The sequence below is a fragment of the Cornus florida genome, unplaced genomic scaffold, assembly GCF_030987335.1.
Source record: "Cornus florida cultivar Cherokee Brave unplaced genomic scaffold, ASM3098733v1 CherokeeBrave_3.0.0_Hap2_Chr08, whole genome shotgun sequence".
NCBI lineage: Eukaryota > Viridiplantae > Streptophyta > Magnoliopsida > Cornales > Cornaceae > Cornus > Cornus florida.
Genome location: NW_026775578.1, coordinates 7,312,139 through 7,327,573, shown reverse-complemented (window position 1 = coordinate 7,327,573; position 15,435 = coordinate 7,312,139). Strand labels below are relative to the sequence as shown.

General features: G+C 34.8%; 1 protein-coding gene across 3 annotated transcripts; it reads right to left on the bottom strand.

Annotated features, from left to right (window-relative positions):
- Window positions 1–576: 576 nt before the first annotated feature.
- Window positions 577–9,774, bottom strand: LOC132269149 (uncharacterized). Of its 3 annotated transcripts, none has more exons than XM_059770227.1 (11): window positions 7,865–9,771; window positions 6,673–6,768; window positions 5,996–6,072; window positions 5,152–5,240; window positions 4,859–4,919; window positions 3,824–3,891; window positions 3,609–3,690; window positions 3,061–3,144; window positions 2,875–2,970; window positions 2,231–2,350; window positions 577–1,069 (listed from the first exon to the last, which is right to left on the bottom strand). In XM_059770227.1, the coding sequence occupies exons 2-11, from the start codon at window positions 6,764–6,766 to the stop codon at window positions 887–889; spliced, it is 954 nt and encodes a 317-aa protein (XP_059626210.1). In that variant the 5' UTR covers window positions 6,767–6,768; window positions 7,865–9,771; the 3' UTR covers window positions 577–886. The 3 variants fall into 3 exon arrangements, with proteins under 3 accessions (XP_059626210.1, XP_059626211.1, XP_059626213.1); XM_059770228.1 differs by having other exon boundaries at window positions 5,152–5,231; window positions 7,865–9,770; XM_059770230.1 differs by lacking the exon at window positions 2,231–2,350 and having other exon boundaries at window positions 7,865–9,774.
- Between the last annotated feature and the right edge of the window lie 5,661 nt (window positions 9,775–15,435).

Genomic DNA, 15,435 nt, shown 5'->3' with positions numbered 1-15,435 from the left:
ATATATATATAAAATAAATTCATTAAAATAATTTTTTCATTTTTCTTCAAATATGATTATTATTTTTATATATTTTTTTCAAATTAATCAAGATAAGTAATTATTACTATCATCTCATATCTTTTATTTTTTCTCTCATTTCTTTATCTTTTCCACTCTACCAGACATGGCATAGAGGAAAGGAATAAGTATTGTATTAGTTGATTGCTATATTCGAGTATAATTAAAAGTAAACTTTTATCAGGGGCAACAAAGAGGGAAGGCACCCTTCCCTTCTTCGACAAAAGGGCCTTCTGTCTCTTTTTTCCTCTATTCCAACTATTGCAAACCCGACTAATCGGCTCTCACAAAAAAGTGGGACCTATCACAACCGCAGGTGGTGGGTCCAACTCTACGTGGTGTCGTCAAGTTACAAAATTTCCCCATACATACACACATTGTGATGGGGATTGACGGTCAAAAAGAAAAAAGTTCCATTTTTCCGAATAAAGAAATAATACTTACAGAGCAAAGTAGGCTATGTCATGTCAATAAATGGGTCAGTAAGTCCAGATTATGCAATTCTCCTACAATTCATTAACACAAATAACAAAGTACTTTGATATCACAATCCAGACTCCGAACAAAAGCTCAGACAATACTAATGTTCCAGATAAGTGATGTTGGATCTTATTGAGAGATGAATAAGCTGGAACAACATATTCTACAATCATTTCCAAACTATTGTATAATTTACAAACCCTCATAAACAGGATAGACCCCAACATAAGACTCGAGAACATTATGTTCTCGAATGGATACAAACTCTCAAGTTACATTTTCGCTATAGCCACGTTTTATCATAATTTGAAGAAGTCAATCACCCTGGAAGAACCTTAATCTTCTTTCATTTTGATAGAAGTCCAAAAAAGGGATTCGTTATTGCAGAGTTTAACAAATTCCCAGCTGATCTTAGTACTTCCATGTCAACCTTGTCCCTAGGAAAAAATAAAAACTCACCTCCTTCATCTCTCTCGAACCCACAATGCTCAAGAAACTCAATACCTTCTTTCAATTTCCCAACTCTATCCTGTTATTTAGAACACAAATTAATCAGTTAGTTTGTTATGAAACAGAAAATTCCATTAATTTGGCAGAACTTCGTAAACTTAGTAAAGAGTCACTGCTTGGTGCAACGGTAAATATTAAACAATCACTTTCCCAAAAGTCCCAGAAGCAATTGATTGTACATCATGAATAATGAACAAGCCAGGAACTAGATTAGCTTAAATGGATCCTCAAATTTATCAATCTAAGAGAGCAAACTGTTTACAAACTCTACATCAATTATGATGGTTTGAGGAAAAAGCTAGGGATGATGGTCAGCAGTTATATACTTATTCCTTTATATGTATGGGTCAACGATTGGTGCATGGTAACGCTATGCAGGTTTGACTCTCAGAGCTATTACTGATTAAAACAAGATAATGAAGGGATTAGTCAGGTGGGGTAGTTTATCTTTACGTGTGTGTAGTTATATCTACACATATAATAGAAAAACCCATTAGATTTTCTAGAAATTAAAGATTTTGTTGGTATCCAGAGGCAGCCCAAGAAGAAAGGGTCATTCAAACTCTGCATCTTACGTGTTGAAAATGTAGACACATGCAAGGGACATTTTTGTCAAATTTTTGATGTGCATGCTAACAATAACTCAACGATTGAGCTTTTAGGATAAAATAAATCAATTGTTAGGTCTTTTGGATGTAAAAATATTTTCCAGGGTTTTAGCATTTAAAAAAATTAAACAAATAGAAACATTTTGTGATATTTTTTCCAACAAAGGAAACTACTTTTTATTGATAATGGTAATTATATGCAGTACACATGCATATATATGTCTATATCTATGCATTATTTTAGAATTTTAGTGACCCTCCCTGTTCTTTCCCTTGAAGGAATGAATATTGGATTCACCATTGAATTGAGGTACAATGTTGGGGGCATATTAGAGATCCATATTAGAGGTCCATCCATCCATCCCTCTATCTTCTTTTTCTTTTGCTATATTTTGGAACTCCAAAATACATTGTCAACTAAGAGTTGGCCAAGTGGTCAGAAAAAAAGTTGGAGAAAATTAGCGTCTAGTACCAACCCTAGATTTCCCACCTACTGGATATTTGAACCTTTCAGAGGGCAGATTATTTCTGCATCATTTTTATCAACAAAATCTATAAAATGAGAGACTTACCCTGAAGGCTGGATTAGATAGTCGGATCTTCCTATATTTTTCCTCATTAGGATTATTTGCAACATTTCTGACATATATCAAAAGAGTTAGGAATGCCCTCTTCACTTTTGCATCGTCATCCTAGATCCAACAAAAAAAGAGGGAGGGGGGTCATAGAAAGTAATACGTATATAAAACAAAGCTGCAAAATAATAAAGGATGTTGCACGTTTACTTTGAATCAAAAGCACCTTTCTGCTAATGATCATTGTCCTATTCTGAGTGATTTTATCCTAACACCCTCTAAAATAGGATTTCCAGTATACACATAAGCTTAAATTTATTCAGAGAAATGAACACCCATTTAATTTCTAACAAGCATGCCAGATGAGCAATGAAGGTAAAATGTTCATAACAAAAGTTATAAGAAGGTTGTACAGTTAGAACAAAAGTAACCCCTCCCAGAGAAGTACAAGCATTATATACTGCAATGAGAAAAAGGTTCAATATTCAGAAAACTTACGACTACCTCTTTATCATTCTATATCAATTTATGCTACTATGTCACTGTAGCAACAACAAGCAGCCTATATGCGTTTATATTTTCAGACTCATGATTATCCTACTAGAAGCTACCATGACATGACACAAAACAAAATCATTTACCATGTGGTTGCGCTTGAGAGATCTTAAACAGTCTCTCATAAGCTCTGCTTTTGTAGCAATAGAAGGCAACGTAGCAGACCAAACTGGCACCGAGTTCTGCAAAATGGGAGAACACTTAAAACAATTCAAGTTCTATCGGACTGCTGCAATCTTTGAATAAATAAATATGATATCAAATATCCAAACCTTTTCTTCCTGCATTATAGGTGTGGTAGATTTTAAAGATGCAGGACCTTCTGGAGGCAACCCAAGTCTCCCCCTTCTTTCAGCCTGTGAAGATAAACATACAACGGTCATCTAAGAATTCTAGGGATACATCAAGTCACATGCATGTTGTCCAACTCATATCCAGACTCGTAAGAATCGTACTGAGTTGATAAAAAAAAAAAAAAAAAATTAACGACAATTAAATTGAATGATTAATAGAAAAGGAATATCGGATAAGTTTAACAGTTGAAATTTTCTGAGAGCTTTCCAGTCTATGAGATGGCAGAGAAAATTTATGAACAGGGAACTGAAGAAATCCATTCTAACTGTATTTTTTGTATAAAAGAAAATTCGTCTACTATATTTCACTGGTGTAAACTAGAAAATATCAGTATACATGCACATAGCAACAGTAGCAACAGATTAAGACAATTTTGAGAGAATTATAATAATTAATACAATCAACTGCGCCACAATGCTGTTTTTAGCTGTATGAAAAATTAGAGGTAAAGAAGCCCAGCGAAAACCTTATCTTGCTGCAGTTTCTGACGAATTTTATCCCTTGCTCTTTTCTGTTCTTCTTTCTCTACTTTTCGCAGGGCTAGAAATCTTAGATAACAGAGAACAAACAATAACTATGAGTATACAAAAACAGAAAACATTATAAACTATAAAGAGAATGTAATACTACCATGTAAATTACTACTGTATAAATTAACACTACTATGAATCCATGACAAACCGTTTTCTTTCACTTTCTTCTGCCATTCTCTTTTCCTCAAGAAGTTCCTTACCTCCTCGAATCCTCTCCTGTAAGTGATTACAAAACATTTAAGTTTACTTAATAGATGCGGGATCAGATTGCATGTAAAATAGAAAGCAAAAAGACCTATATTTTTGTTTTGGTGAGTAATAGCAATCTCAGTGAACAGATTTATTGAATACGCTTCAGTAATAAAATTACAGAAAATATCAATAGAAAACACAGGTAACATATTATGGAGCAACAAAGTAAGCAAGAAATCAGAGTTATTCACTGGACTAAAAAGGAACATAGCTATACCAAAATTAAAAATTAGAAATAGAATAAAGCAAAGTGATCTAACATGAACGCAACTTCTTGTTGAAGTGATGTGGAACAAAATCATGAGGTAAATCTCACTAAAATTTGAATTTACTTTTCATTTCTTAATGTAAGCAAAGTGATCCTTACGTTCAGTCTTTTACACTTGGTCACCGCAAATCCACATTTTAGTAGAGGTATCACTTGATAACATAATTCAGAAAACCAATTTCAGTAAATATTATAACTTGCTTGATTGTATTTTTGACATGTGCTTCAATATGTAATACATCCTCTCTTCTAGTTGATAGGGATGAGCAGTGAAGTATTGTTACTCTCCCCAGCACACAAACATCCAACACTGCTAACCTTTGACAACCCAAAGATTTTTAAAAAGAGAAACAGAGATATGTTACACATTCTCCGCGAATGCAGGTTCTAATCTTGAGAACAACCACCTTGTGCAAATAATGTGAAAGGTTAGGTCTATATTCAGTTCACCCCTCCCAGCACCCTTGATTTTTTTAACACTTTCTCAAACCGTTCAGCTTGCAAAGATCAAGATATATTGATAGATCAGACAAATTTCTTGGAAAAATAATAAACCACAAAATTCCCAATCTCAGTTATAGACATTCAATTCGCCACAATGTTAGGAGAAAATCAAAGATCAAACAGCAGAAGGAAGAGAGAATCAACATATCTCAAAAGTACCTTCTCCTTTTCTCTTTCCACTTTCTCTTTTTCCTCTTCTTTTTCCCTGCGTGCTCGATCCCTAAAATTGAGTGAAAGGGGAAACGATCATGATGAGAAGGACACAACCAGAAGTGATGCTATGAACACAGAAGTGATGCTATGAACAGAGAAGCAACTTCATAAGAAAGCTTTTGCAAGTGATGGTTACTAGAGGATTCAGATAAACAATAACAAACAAGACCGAATTAGACGTTAATCGTTAAAGAGAAACTTCAAAGGGCTTCACCATAAAGGAAATGCCATAATCAAACCTTAGTTCTTGTGCTTTTATCTTCACTTGTTCAGTGATATAAGAAGGTTCAGAAGCTTCAATCTCAATGTTCACTGGAACCTGGATGTACTTGAACAAGTAAAACAGTTAATCCCCATTAAAGTAAATTCAAAATATTACATAGTTTTCAGGGGTTGTAAGTCAGATGCAATAATGTAGACTAAGTACCTAAATGAACAAGTATTCTAAAGACAAACATATGATTTCAAATACGCACGTTAGGCAATAAAGCAGAACCCCAAAACATATCTTTGCACATAAAGAAAGATTTTCAGAGATTGTATATGTAGTAATATAGACTAAGATACCTAAAAACACCACTAGTTTTAAGTAAAGCGTATGACTACAGAAACTCATCATGCAATAAAGCAGGTCCCCGGACATATCCTAGCAGACAAAGGCATGGAAATTTTTGAGCTCTCCTCTCATGAAGGATGAGATCCACCAACAACAACAAGAGTGAAAGAAACTAAGGTCCAACATATTTTGACGTCTTGACAAAGCTCATTAAACATTCACAATGGAAGCTCTTCAACAAAATATGAATCCCAAGGTAAAAGGAATCGTGCAGCATAATACACAAAACAAGAACCGAATATCGCCCAATGTAGCTAATAGAGAGATTTTTTCAGATAAGGTACTTAGATGAAAGACTTCAAGATTATAGTTATGCCCCCTGGGAGAATGATAAATAGTGTAGACTCTCCCTCCCACACCTCTCCTTTCCCTCCTCGTTTTCAAAAGAAACATGATATGAGCTCTCCCTCCTCCTTTCCCTCAACTCCCTCAATTCAAACACAAAAGGAAGATAAAAGGAACCATACCAAGGGCATCTGATTGATATCGGGGTCATTCTCATGATCAACAATCCAATTCACAGCAGCCTCAATATTAGAATTACCTGAAGAATAGAAAACTCATATTCACAAAACAGTAGAGATGCATGGACTGAATATAAATGGACTCGAAGTTGGCAGTCTGTGCTTTAGCTATTAAGGCTAAATGTTGCTCACTTCTTAGACCTTCACAAAGCTCAAGTCATGGAATCAATAAACTTGATAACTGAAGGTGATTTCAAAGTCCATTTTAAATAAATGGTTGCTTCGTTTGGTAGAGGAGAAGAGGGAAGGGAAAGGAATGGACCACCAAAGAAGGACTGAAGCATCTTCCCTCCTTTTTTTACATTTTTTATCTTCCATGAAAAGCATATTGTAATTATTGAAAAATGTACTAGTTGAACAAGAAATAATCCTTCCTTTCCTCCTTTTTGCATTTAGTTTGACTAAACAATATAAGGGAATGGTTCCTTCATTTCCTTAGGAATACGTCATTCGTACTTCATACTTTCTCTTCCTTCCACTTGTCCATTCATTAGGGCCTTGGCGATATCCTTCTGTATTTCCCATTCTCCATGATAAAAAAACTTCCTGTCCTATGAAATATACGTACTATTTATTCAGGAAAAAAAGATATACACACTATTTTATATTAATGGACAGACCAGAATGATGGAGTGCCCTCGTTGCCCAAGCCGGTGGAAATCCCATTGCTTCAAGTTCACTTAGAAATTTCTTGTTTACTTGTGGAACAGCCATTTCTGATGTATTAAAAAAATAAAAAAGGATATCAATTAATTACAAATCTCAAAATTAAATTGAAACAAGGTACAAAGAGATCTCCACAGTTCACCAAGCGAAAACATGTTCAAGAAAATAAGTGAAGGTATATAATTAAAACTCAAAGAAGTCGGTATGAGCTACAAATATATATATATATATAGATATATATATTATTATTATAAACCAATATCCAGATCTATCAAGGGTAAAACATAATTAAACATAGAAAATTAGAAATGATATGGGTCTATGCATTGGCGCTATTATGTTTTACAATGTAATATATAGGGATGCTATTTAGAACTCACCTGAATGCATTTCATATTCATATTCATATTTCTTGTCATTGTCTAAAAATTCCTTGATATAGGCTATTGAATGTAGCTTTTTAGAGATACCCAAAAGATAATAACATTTAAGGTGATAATAGCTTAAGACCTACCTTGGGAAAACAATGACCAAAACAGAATTGGTGGGTTCTGCGATAATGAACAACAGAACGGAGAGCGGCAGTGAAAGAGTTCTTGATGTTGATATAGATATTGTATTTGCTAGAGGTGGTATTGTGAATTTAGATCAATGGTAGCAGTTTCGTAGCTGGAACTATTTTTTGTGGTAGTGGCGGAACTGGTTGTGGTAACAATGGTTAACATGGGTATAATAATGGGAGCAGGCCTGCTATGTTTGTGTGGCAATGATGATGGTACAAGGGAATAATAGTCCGATATATGGACAAACAGCATCTAATAATTTAGTCTACACACACATATAAAAGAAAATAATTCAAAACTACGTTCATTTTGCTATCAAGAATAAAAAAGATAAGACCCAGGGATGGGAATAAAAAGACCATAACCATGAGAATGCTACCAACACAAATGTAAATAGAATAAGACCAATACATCTGCAAAAATTGACCAGACAAAAATGCCTGAAGATATAAGAGAAATAAATATAAAAATCTTCACAATACAAATCAAAGTACACTAAAATAGTTGAATCTCTACTTATCAAAAAAAAAATTATCAATAAAAATAAACCATTAAAGAATGAAAAAGAAGTTAGAAATCATACGGATATGGACACAGAAGGCTGGCGATGAAAAGTGGAGAGTTGTCAAATGGCGTCTCTGGTTGAATTGGGAAAAAATTGGAATGAAAATTGAGGAATAAATATTGTTGATGCTTGTCCGCGGACTTGGGTAGAGCCCTAGTAGAGGCCAAGAACCTCAAAGAGAAAACCGCCATTAAAGATTACCAGATGCTGATTCTTTACCGAGTCGAGCAAAAATCCCTAGAAGCAACCTTCTGGGTTGGTCTACACACACTCCCTCTAATTCCTGAGAAACATTACTAATTCTTCTATACTAGAATTTATACATTTTGGCTACGAAAGGAATTTCGGTCATCAGGGAGCAACGGATAGGCGCGTGCTGAGCAAGCGGGATTTTTCTTTTTAAATTTAAAAAAATAAATAAATAATAAAAAAAACTACGCACCCCATTAATATTGGTCCAACTGCAATAAACTTCACAAAACTTCCGACTCACAACTCGAGGCCTAACCCAAATATTCAACTCTAATTGCTGAATTCAAATTTGATCTATCTTTTTATTGGGAAAAGTGCAAAAAATCCTCTTAAATTATTGAAAAATTTACAATTAAGCCCCTAAATTATCAAAATCACATAAAAACTCCCCGAACTATATATATTTGTTATAGATCACTCTATCCAGCCACCGGGCTTCCAAAAATGAGCGCGTGAGAATCACGCTACAGACAAATTAAATTTTTGGGACAATAATGCCCTTCCACCGTCTACTACATCACCTCCTCCGACTTCAACCCGTAGTCGTCGCCCCAACAGCACCACCACCCACTTCTACAAACCCATAACCACCACCACCACCCATCACCCCATTCTAAATCGATGACCAAGTAAAACCTCAAACCCATAACTACCACCCCCTTCAACCAAAACCATCACCGCTTCTCCACCCAAAACCTCCACAATCACCACTTATCCCCATTACAAAGCCAACCCAATTGGAAAAAATTAATTAATTAATTAATCATATGCTCTCTGCAAAACCAAGCCCATCCTCCACGCGCCGCCGTCATCACCCATCATCGTCGTCACCAATCGCACAACCCAATCGCCGACGTCGTCAATCGCCAATCGATGGCCCAAACGCATAACCCAATCGCCGTTCACTTAACCCGTTTTCGACTGTGATGAGAGAAGCGACGGACAACGACTTGTAAAGCCAAATCATCCTATTCTCTTGAACGAGGCAGCTTTGCTTTTCTTCTGTGAGTCAATTTTTCTCTCTTTGGTTGCTCCAAATCGTGATTCCGGCGATAACAAAGCAGGCAGTGAAGAGGAGATGGGCGAAGACTGATCCTGATCGGCGGCAGAGTTGGGGTGATGACGGTAGGCTTTGCACAGCGGCTGGGATGTCTTACTGCGACTGTAGAAGTCGCTAATCCATTGCAAATGGATGGGCTGTGAGAAAGAACTTTTCGACGAATAAGGAGCAAGTCTGAACCGGCGATGGAGTGGGTCTGGATCGAATCGGCGATGATCGGGCTTTGCACAGCGAGTCTGCTAGTTTCACTGTAGACTCTGTAATAGTTGGTCTTGCAACTGGGGTGTGGGTATTGAATTTAATCGCAGAGGTGATGGGTTTAATTGCAGAGGTGATTGGGTATGGAGCATCTCAGTTGGTGTGTCTAAACACAAATTAATTTGGGGAAATTTGGTTAAAGCCATGTTTGGCTTTGTTGCTTATAAGGACTAGGAGGTGTGACCACCGCCTTTGACTCTGGTCCTCATGTCGACGCCGGCGAAGCGGTGGCGACCCAGGAAGAGGATGGGCTCGTACGCCTTAGAGCGGAAAATAAAGAGAGGTTGGTTAATTGAGGGTAATGTTGTCTTTTGGCTTTTTCGGCACTCTACTGTTTGTTCAAGGGGGTTAAATGCAACAATTTGTTAGTTTAAGGGGATTTTATGTAGTTCAAGGGGGTTAGTTACAAAACCCCAATAGTTCAAAGGGGAGTTTTTTACACTTTTCTCCTTTTTATTTTTAAACTCGGACTCGGGCTGAACTTTAGGTTAATAAGTCACATGTTACAAAGGAAATTTGTCCCACATTGAATTTAGATAAGAGAATGATTGCATAAATAAGCAAGCGCCCACTTATAGTAGTTATAGTTGTATTTTTTAAAAGTCATTTATCTAGCAATTTTACCCATCTCCAAGAATGCAGTAAACACAAAATGAAACTCTTCCCTCATCCTTTAAACCCATTAACCCTTCATTTCCTCCACATTAATTATTTGTCTAAACCCATTAACCCCGCAAGAAGAGCAATGGATTATATATATATATTGAGGATGCCAAAAACGGCATGGGCTAGATACGATCCAGATATGACCCGCGAAAGGAACATCGGATTAAGCGATTGGTTTCAGCCCACATAGAGGCACTGCAGAATGGGCTAAGCCTCTGAGATCTACTCGGCAAAGTCAGGCCCATTAGGAAGGAAGCCCGAAGCTGGGGACCCAGCATAAGAAATCAGTTATGACATCCCAATAGTGCTTGTAATTGCCTATAAATATACAAGAATGTTGCATTAGAAAAGGCAATTGGAATGAAACTCTAAAGAAATTTAGATAGATATTTTCTTGCATTTACAATTGGCGTCGTCTGTGGGAAACGTTGAAGATTGATGCATGTTTGATCAACATCATGTTGATTCAGACTGATTCGTGAAGACGAAGCTTGATTTTTGGAAGTTGAATCCAGATCTAAGGGATTGCGGTTTGCTCTTGAGAAGTTCTTGATTCTTGATTGATTTTGAGAAATTGGCGTCAGATTTACGCAATGGTGATTCATTCTATTGTAGCTTGATCTGACAAGTTCAAAGCCAAGAAAGCTCAGATTTAGCAAATGGTGAACGTAATTCATAAAATTTGAGTCCGGATATGACGTGATTCGCGTTAGTGAAGCTCAGATCTGTGATACCCCCTAATTTCGGAACACGGGTTGATCAAATCCGTGCACAAAATTAAGGGATATCAAAACAATTAAAGTATTTCAAACAAGCACAGAGTACAAAAAGAAAATAAAAAGAATAAATAACTCGCTGAAGGAAAATCTATTAAATAATAAATTTCCATTAATAATTCTCCAAATGTTACAACTCGGGAATTCCATAAATCAAGGACCCCTTAACATAATCCATTAATCCAGTGAACTCTAAATTAAGTCTATCATCTAATAATAAGAAAATATCCTATATTGAAATAAGAAGAAATAATGGATAAGTCCTCCAGCTGCGGATTCTCAACCTTGAGACTTGAACTTTTAATAACTTGAAAAACAAATCACGAAAACCCTACGAGCAAGCTCTCTCTACCTAGCATCTGAAACCCAATAAAAAGATCATCTCTGACCAAAGCCAATCCTAATAAAGCTTTTATCTTTAGTACACCATGATATGCATATATACATAATTATATATACTACATTAGTTACATCTATTACTAGGTTCATTAAATTCAAAAGTACTAAACAATGATTAAATGAACAATCATTCCTAGACCAATCTACAATTCATATTTCTTTTAAAAAGAAACTCCATTGACCATAATTCCATTATAGTCAATTGTTGAATCATTTAAACAATCAATTATAATAAAAGGAAAATTATATTAAATTTCAAATCCCGATAATGATTTTTATTCACTAAATCACATAGCCAATATCTAGGCTTTGACAAATCATCCATGTCTCTCCCAGTATTATTTTATTGCTATACATAAAATAATATACTAACTTTTAAACACTAGATTATTCTAATGTATTCCTAATCCAACTGATACACACAATAACCCTATATAAAATTTTAATCATCTAGCACATACCAATTTAATTATGCTTTGGCAAATCAACCATGCCCTTATAAATATATTTATTTATATATTTGCAACTCAATCATGCCTCCTTAAGTATAATTATTTATACTTTGGCAATTCAACCATGTTTCCATAAGTATATTTATTCATACATTTAATTAGTTACTCATCCATACTTCCCATGTATGTATTCTATTCATACAAATATTTAGGTAATATTTTTAATCCTTTGACAATTCATCCATACCTACACTTTAACCATGAATCACTTTAAACTTAACAATACGCTAAATTATACATAACCATCTCATGCATATTATACGCATATCATTAATTTAATAATCAACCTATCAAGATATACCAAATAAGAATGATAATATTAATCATCTTAAATGGTATATATATATATATACATATACACCTACACATATATTATTTAATATATATATGTTTTTAACACCTTCCTTAATAATCCTTAATTATTTAAAATTAACATCCTTAATAATCCTTAATTATTTAAAATCAACATACATACATATATATATATATATATATATATACACTTTCTTCCATAACAAATTATTAATTTATTATATTTACACAAATTAATGCTACTAAATATGTCATAAATAATTTTCCAAAAATACTCCATATCGGTTTAAATAGTTTTCCGACACCATCTCACTAAAACGTAAATTACTCCTAGTAGGATGGGAATCTAATAATAAAATTGGAACCATTGGAAAGAGGACGAAAAATCCTTGAATTTGAGCTCAAGAATGACCCAATTTCGATTTAAGATGACTAAGTTATGACCTTTTTAATTTTATGTCACAAACAAGAAAAATAATTGGCTGAGCACAAACACTACTGTGAGCGCGCCCACACAGGATTAACTCACTTGAGCTCACACAAATGCACCCACACCAGATCATTCTTCTGTTGACCAAACCTAATCCATGGTCCAGATTCACATGTGCACTCTATTGTGTACACCGTAATGCACCGAATCATTCCACTTATATTTAAACTATTCCAATGGCCCAGATCAGTGATGTAACCCCTTACCATGCATACTACCACACTAGATCATAGAATTAATTTAAAATTTAATAAAAATAATTCTAAAATAAATTCTAGAATATAAAAAAAATTACAAAACAAATTCTAAAAATATTCTGAAAAACACAGAAAAATTCCAGAAAATATAAAAACCAAATTAATCCCTTTGGGTCACAGTTCCACCTATACATTGATTTTAAAATATATATACAACACCTACATATACAAATAAAATCCAATAATCCAAAATTTAAAATATATAATAATTCATACTTTTAAATAATCATATCTAAACATGATTTAATCAAATAAATTAACTTGATGCTTTAATTAAGCCAAATTAATAATTTAATTAAAGTCTTAATACTCAAGGTGAAATCATTATGGGTTATAAGAGGAAAAATAGAGAAAACTCGCCTGAAAGTTTCGAAATGAAACCGACGTTTCAAGCCTTGATTGTTTCTTCCAATTTCGGCATCATCTTTCTCAGATCCAGCATTCTCCTTGTCAGCCCTCTCTTCTTCTTTCTTCGCCTCTCCTATTTTTCTAACGTGACAAATTTTTATCGATAAAACCTTCAGTGTATATTTATACACATTAATATCTAATCTTATTCCAATAATGACTATTAAATAAAAGGAAACTAATAATCATTAATTAATATATATATATCTAGACACACATATTATATATAATATATTTATGCATATTACATTCCATAATTAATTATTAATTAATTAAATCATATATACATATATATATCCATAAATATATATATATCTATATATATAGTCTTCCATAACACTTATTAATTAATTATATTTATATATAATTAAATATATATTTATAATTATACAAAAAATGATAATTTAAATAATCATAAAATCATGGGCTTTATTAATTAACCTAATAAGGCTTCATTCAAGCCTAAGACCATATCCTTTGATCCAACTTTCCTTAAGCCTAATCCAATTAATTTAAATAAATAAAATAATTAAATAAACACTTAAATTAAAAAAATTAATTACACTAAGCACATAAACAAAACAATAAATTACAACCAAGTCATACCATACCAATAAAATCAACACGCCAACAATTCAATCAATAATTAAGCACACACACAACAATCGTCATATCAATAATTCACAAAATATAAATAAAATAAAATAATTAATCTAAGCACTCAATAAAACAAATCAATTAAAAATTAAAATAAACGCAATTAATTCAAATTGAATCAAATAAATTATTTAAAAATAAAATAAAAGTAATTAATTCTAATTAATAAATCCTTTAAAATATCGAGGTATTACAAGATCTGATTTAGAATTTGTAATTCATGCCTTTGCTCCGTTCCGGAATGATGACTGGGGGTGAGAATTCCAATCCGATAGAGAATGCCCAGCAGATGAAACTTGATGAGTTGATGAACATGATCGAAGCTCTCCGGAGAGAGAATGCAGAGCTAAGGACTGAAATGCAGCGTCAAGAAGCTCCGGTGATTTCGCGACCGCTTCCGGCAGGAGAAAAAGTTCTACGTCCCAGTGCTGCACATCACGGTGAGGAGGTAGGAAACAACCAGACAAATTTTCACCACAAGGAGGTCCGGCCAAATGATTTGCCTCCAAATCTTCATCATGTTGATGATCGTGAAGGATCAACTCACGTGGATCCATGGCGTGAACAGATCAGGCGAAACGAAGCCATGACTTTTGATCCATATCAAAAAATGCACAACCGAGAAGAAGTAATAGAGTTTGATCGCCACAAAGCTATGTTGCCGTGGCACAAGGAGTTTATGGAGGAAAGATCATTCGATCCGTCTTATCGGTCTTCCATGGCGACGTTCGATTATCGAAGCTCAGAAAGGAGATCTATAGATCAAAGAGCTACCGCAGGGCTCCTGAGGGAGAATGAAGCCCTCCGCTCAGCGGCTCGAATGGTTGACTCGCCGTTTACCGATGAAATTCTGAATGCTCTGAGTCTGAGGAAATTCTCCATGCCCGTTTTCATTCTGTTTGACGGGACGACCGATCCGATTGATCATGTATATCACATCCAGTTGAAAATGGCCTTGAACACTGAGAACGATTCCTTGATGTGCAAATGTTTTCCTACAAGTCTAGCTGGACCAGCGCTCAATTGGTTCAAGAACCTACCGAGGGGCTCAGTGGATAGTTTCTGAAACTTATGCGATCAGTTCATAAGCCAATACTATGGGAATAAACGTCCAGCGAAGGACATTTCGAGCCTATTCACAATGAAGCAGCATGAGGACGAGCGTCTCCCAGCTTTTCTTACCAGGTTTAACCTTACTAAGAGCATGGTGATTGAATGTCATCATTCTACGGCGGTTCAAGCGTTTAAATTGGCCATGACTCGTGGCACTCCATTCCACACTAGCTTGGTAGTGAATACGCCGAGAACTCTGGATGAACTCAATGAAAAAGCTGACGGTTTTATGCACTTAGAAGAAAAGGAAGCTGCTAACGCTCGAAAGATATCCATCATATCAATAGAAGAGAAAACCAAAGCGAAGATCAGGCAAAAGCAGGTTCAGCCACGGCGTCAGACCTCTTGGAAATCTGAAAAGAGGCCTAGAAAGGAAGAGCTAGTTACTCCATTGAAAGTCACCTTAGCAAGGTTGTACCAAGAAAATAA

Coding starts and splice junctions, on each gene's coding strand:
- LOC132269149 (XM_059770227.1), bottom strand. CDS start 6,766: ATGGCTGTTCCACAAGTAAACAAGAAATTTCTAAGTGAACTTGAAGCA. Junction 3,892..4,858: donor TGGAAAGAGAAAAGGAGAAG/GTACTTTTGAGA, acceptor AATCACTTACAG/GAGAGGATTCGAGGAGGTAA. Junction 3,691..3,823: donor GAAGAAAGTGAAAGAAAACG/GTTTGTCATGGA, acceptor CTGTTATCTAAG/ATTTCTAGCCCTGCGAAAAG.